The following is a 5,650-nucleotide window of genomic DNA, read 5'->3' as shown; positions in this document are numbered from 1 at the left end:
CACCACATAATCAACATTCTAAATGATAAATTTTTATTTTTTTAAATTACAACCATGGGTGGTAGTATTGCGATCCACTACTTCACCTTTGTGAGCATCACCTACATCCAATGAGTACCTTATATATATATATATATATATATATATTGGAACAATGCGAGTTTTGAACTTAAGACCTCCAAGGAGGCTTCCCCAATTCACCACTAGACTGCAGATGGGACTCACTAATGCTCCATTTACTGTCATAAGAGATGGATTCATGTGAATCCCTACCCATGAAACATGAGTCAAATTTGACTCAAAAACTACAAAGTTAAATCCTCATAGCAATTTGACTTGATGTGGAAAAATATCTCCTACATATCAAATTACAACCAACTAATATAATTTAATAATTTTGAAAAATCTGACAATTAATGATAAAAAATCATTTAATTTCAAAACTAGGGGAATGTGAATGGGCCCTTGTTGTATCACTAAAGTTGAAAGGTAAGGCCACCAAGAATGGAGTCTCATAAATGAATGAATGACTGACATAAAAAAGAGAAGGCCCGGATTAAAGCTCGTGTTTTGTCCATTTTACAGTTGATGGACAAAAAAATTGTATCCGAAACCAACACATTTTTCCCGATTTAAACTTGCTAATTAAAGCGGGCGCAATCTCTTCTGACCTCACCTTGACTGCCCGTCTTAACATCTGTTCTTCCCAATTTTTTCATTGCATCTACAAAAGCTGCAAAGAATGCAGAGGAATTGCGAGAAAAAGTAGTAACAGTGTTTTTTGAGCGTTGATCGGAGAACAAGGCCTCATCAGATGAAAGCAAACCCTTTCCAGCCAAGAGATTCTGGTAGTAGTTGTTGTCAAAGTAACGAGGCGTTGTTGGATCGAGGCTCACTACGAAGTCAGGATCGGCATTACTCTCACACATTTCCTGCACCTGCTTCGCATACTGTTTGTTCAGGGAGGGATCCATGGGACTGCTCTTGTATCTGCTTGAAAACTCCTTACAGTGAGCAAATCCTAATGTATGAACTCCTACAATGTACAAGCAAAGTTTTAATCAGAATTCTGTCCCAACTTTATAAAAACAAAAAACGACGGAAGAAAAAGATCAGATTTTTTTAAATCATGGTGTCAGGTACAGAGCCCAACAATTTAGGAAAAAACAACAGAAAAAAGGTAATTTTTATGTCATAGTGTCAGAATACAGAAACCCAAAATCAAACGAGTCTTTTTAAGAAACCAATGATTTTATACGATTAAAAACTGACTTTTGTTTCATGTTGTGGACATATTGAAGGCCAGCCAATTGAATGGAACAAATCTGAATTTGTACATTGTTGCTTTCTGACTTCTGTTCATGAAAAAAATTGTTGACAAGATGTGAAAGGTATTTAAATTTCATAAAAAATGATAGTTCTGTTTTGGGTTTGGATGTAATCTATCGTAAATGCCAATGTAAAAAGAAGACAATTTTTCAAACAAACGAATAAAAAAATAACTATATAAATTATTTTTTAACAATTTATTTCAAACCTGTAATATGTTTAGTCTATGATATTAATATATACATCAAAAAAATTGATTCTTAACAATTAGAAAAAAACTCATATATAATTGGGAGGAATTCCATAAACAGATATATAATATATGATAACTTTTTATTTTAATATTATATAGTTTTCAATCTAAAACAATTAAATTCAAAACACTTCATATGAATCAATAACAATTGTAATTAAACTATCCAAATCTGTTTCCAGGACATGCAAATTCAATCACTGCAATTCCTTCTTTTAACTTTTATTTCATAATTTGAAAAACTGAAATTGATTTTCCTTCAAACATCTTCCAATGCTATGGTGTCTGAAAGCCCCCATAATTATTCTCTAATGTCTTTTTGACAATATACTGAAATGTCTTGATTGAAATATTATTATTATTTTCAATATTAATATCATTATGTGTGTTTCAATTTTCAAAGTTTCATTGGCCACTTTTGATGGCTGACATCTGAATTAAACTTTTGCAGATTTGAACAAGTCTAACAAACTGATTACTGCTTTTCCAATATCCCATATCATGATTAACATCATTAGGTCTGGATTCCATTTGTGTAAATAGTTGGGCATTGCAGAAGAGTTGGTGAGATTAAGAAAAGCAATAATAAAAAGATGAAATAGAGGGTGTTGTTTAGAATGAATCATTAGGTGAACAATGCTTGGAAGGTAGAGTGATTAGTTACCAGAGAGAGCAACCAGGTCCGTCTGAGTAAAACCCTTTTTCTTGAAGAGAGAGAGAAGTTGGTCAAAATTGAATGAAGACTTTGGCAGGTTTCCTGCTACTCTGCCTGCTTGGGATATCTTTCCATCTCTTCTTCCCAACTCTACATTGAACCCTGGCCCTCCAACCTGCGTAAAACACAATACCTAAAAACTTTAGCTCTTTAAAAGTTTGCCATTGATTGAAATCTAATGAATTAAGCCCCCAAATTACTATACATTGAAGTAATTCTGATTCTTGAAACATAGTCATTTATAATGTTAAACATAGCATTGTATCTGAAATCTCTCTTGCACCAGCATTTAAGAAGAGAAATGCCTGGCCAAGCGAAGCATATGATTGTTAAGAAACTATGAAGCCACATTTCACATTGTGTGGAGAAACATACATGCAATTTTCCCTGGAAGAGTAGATTCAGTTGCATAGCAGGCAGCAAACAGTGCAAAATTTTCATCCATCTAAAATTTTCAAACTCATATTTAATCTACTGACACTTTTCTAATTCATTCAATCCCATCAATTGTATCAGATATGCACCTGTGTTACAGTGTTAGTTTTTTGTTCCTAGTCTATTGACACAACTACCCTGCATATTCTTGTGTGGGTACCAATGGTAAACTATTGTTATGTTTCCTGATCTTAAAAGTAATTGTGTTCCACTTTTTAAATTTAACATTTCATTTCTGTGAGCATCACTTAATGCAATGAGTGTCAAGCATAGTATGCATTCTTATTAAAGATGGGTTCATGTAAATCACTATTTATGAAACATGAGTCAACAAATGTATAAGGTGTACTTAGTAGAAATGGGGGCCACTAACCAGTGCTAAGACATCTCTTGCAGCAATGGTAAGAATGTCAGCGCAAGACACAGTGTTGGGACACTCTGCCTCCACAGCTTGCTTTGCCCTGATTATAGTATCAAATCCATCACCCTCCAGGGATATGTTATCTTCTGAGTCCTTCTCAGCTTTGTTGTCTGGAGTAGATTGGATAATCACAGAACCATCACATCCCTGTCAGTGAAAGTATCAAAAATCAGACCATCTTACAGCATCAAGCTTTCCTGTGATTAATAAATGCAATGACACATTAATGCAACGGTAATTTGTGAGTTTCTTATCTGAGAGATCTTAAGTTTGAATCTACTCGACTGAACATATAATAATAATTAACTTAAACAAACAATAATTTCCTCTCATTCTTACCTCAACAAAGCAATCATGAAAGAAGAGCCTCAGAGTGCCAGGAACTGTGACATCTGTCTCTGTGAATTTCTGATCAACAGCCTTCTTCACAATGGCCTCAACATTGGGACAAGATTTTTCATAAAAATTCTCACGAAGCAGACTTGATTGAGCTGATGATTTACTTATACCCGTTCCCAATATAACCAACAAGACCAATCTCAACATAACACAAGCCTCTCTCCCCATAGTTAACTTACCAGTACTAACTAGTACCTAATAATACAATGCCATAAGCGTGAACTTTTGAAGCCCAATGAAGAAAACGGTCCCTGTTCGTATAAATATGAGGCAAGCTACTAGTTTTAGTTTTACATTCTTGATCTGAATGCATTTGACAATGAGTACCAGCTTCGATTTCCATTAAACAAGGTTTTCTTTCTCTTGCTCTTGTTCACCAAACTTCTATTTTGGAGATCTTAATAAAGAAATTATTTAGCGCTAGTTTAAGAATAGAATATTGTGAAAGATTCAAAAAAATCTGGATTTCGAAAATTTCCAACAGAAGATCAGTTAAACTTTTCACGGCAGAGGAGATCACAAGAAAGAAAGAAGATAAAGCCGAAGTGCATGGGACAGCGGATCGGATAAGATTATGTTAAATTGGGGTAAACATGTTTTTAGTTTAAAAGAGATTGAGCTAAGTTTGAATATTCCAAAGCCTGGCAGCCCCTCACGGGCATCTTAACCTGTGATGTGCGACTGGATCTTGCGTGTATAATATCGAGTGTACAATCGATTATCCTCCACTTTATTCGTCTTATGATTATTCTCTTAAAGCCTATTTGATTTGAGCGGAACTAGCGCAGATTCAAAGATCTCTGAGGTTCACGTGAAGGTAAGTTAATTACCTGTCGGAGTGGGAAAAATAGTAAAGCTAAATTATTTAGTATTAGTGAAATGAAATGGAAGATTTTGTTAAAAGTCCCGAGTCTATTGGTGAAGTTGAATGGCTCACAAATAGCTTATTAGGGATCAAGTCTTACTAAGTGCAAGGCCCGACATCATAAGGGATGAGCGTTGATGCTCCTTAGTCTGTCTACTGTTCCACACCTAAGATGATGTGATCTTGTCTTGAATTAACTAAGCACGACATGGAAAAAGCAAACTTACTATGAACATGCACGATAATAGTCTTAACCATAATAGAGATATAAAAAGTTTTGTATAAAGGCCTCATAAGACTATACTAGTAAAGTTATAATAAAACTATTAAACCTATCGTAAGGAAAAGCCAAATCAAACCAAGGTTACCATGACCATTAACAACATAAACACCAAAAAGGAATAGATGACAATGTAGACAACCAATGCATTGAAAATTGTTCTAAATGCTGATAGCAAATACTTAAATATTGACATACTTTTGTAATATAATGATACAAGTAGTTGTCGTGCTTGTGTACCTTAAATTGAGTGTAAGCTTGACTTTGTAAAATCAATAACTTTGTAATCAGGTAACTTTGCAAAATGAAACACCTGCAGAACATATTATATTGTACAACATTACATAAATCTGCATGATTCATAATGTAAAAAGAATTTAATTAAACATACTGAAATCATGATTCTTGTTAAAGAGATTATTGGGTTTATAATGATATAAGTTGATAATGCATATAGTGAACATTATTATTAAAATAAATAGTTTTGAATAATTGTTTACTTTTAAGTTTGATAAAACACATCAAATAAATTAATAGTAAGAAAATATACTTAGTAAACATGTAGAAAATGAAGTTAAAATTTAGGAATTGTCCAACATGGTATTAATGAAATGCATTCAACAAATGATAACTATCAAAGTAAACTTATTCTCATTACATTATAATTTTTGTAACCTAAATGTCATCAATTCTTTCCACATTAATGACATGTATATGAACACTTTTTCATAGGTTATTTAATTTCAAATTTAAGTACTAAATTATATATATATATATATATATAAAAGAATACACTGTAAAATTAATGCAATTAAGCAAAAGATTAAACCTAGGCCTTCTCCTTCGACACACATGACTTCAACAATATTATACGAGCCTAATGCTTGATAAGGAACTTGTAAATATCCTTAAAGTCACCATTGTAATACCCCAAAATTGGCACATTATCATGT

At 33.1% G+C, this 5,650-nt stretch overlaps 1 protein-coding gene across 1 annotated transcript; it reads right to left on the bottom strand.

Annotated features, from left to right (window-relative positions):
• Positions 1-468: 468 nt before the first annotated feature.
• On the bottom strand, positions 469-3,888 carry LOC149559502 (peroxidase 51-like). The gene is made up of 4 exons (XM_089828411.1): positions 3,493-3,888; positions 3,106-3,300; positions 2,247-2,412; positions 469-1,036 (listed from the first exon to the last, which is right to left on the bottom strand). Exons 1-4 carry the CDS (start codon positions 3,718-3,720, stop codon positions 642-644), a joined length of 984 nt encoding a protein of 327 aa, XP_089684537.1. The 5' UTR covers positions 3,721-3,888; the 3' UTR covers positions 469-641.
• Positions 3,889-5,650: the final 1,762 nt, after the last annotated feature.

Source organism: Cupressus sempervirens, chromosome 5, assembly GCF_028749045.1.
Source record: "Cupressus sempervirens isolate cs-2001-9-10 chromosome 5, ASM2874904v1, whole genome shotgun sequence".
NCBI classification, from domain to species: Eukaryota; Viridiplantae; Streptophyta; class Pinopsida; order Cupressales; family Cupressaceae; genus Cupressus; species Cupressus sempervirens.
The sequence above is the reverse complement of the archived record's forward strand: the minus strand, read 5'-3'. Positions and strand labels throughout refer to the sequence as shown.

Excerpts from the sequence above, each read along its gene's own strand:
- LOC149559502 (XM_089828411.1), bottom strand. The coding sequence starts at position 3,720 with ATGGGGAGAGAGGCTTGTGTTATGTTGAGATTGGTCTTGTTGGTTATA. Across the intron at positions 3,301-3,492 it reads TTCATGATTGCTTTGTTGAG|GGATGTGATGGTTCTGTGAT; the intron begins GTAAGAATGAGA and ends TTTCACTGACAG. Across the intron at positions 2,413-3,105 it reads CAAGAGATGTCTTAGCACTG|GTTGGAGGGCCAGGGTTCAA; the intron begins GTTAGTGGCCCC and ends TGTTTTACGCAG.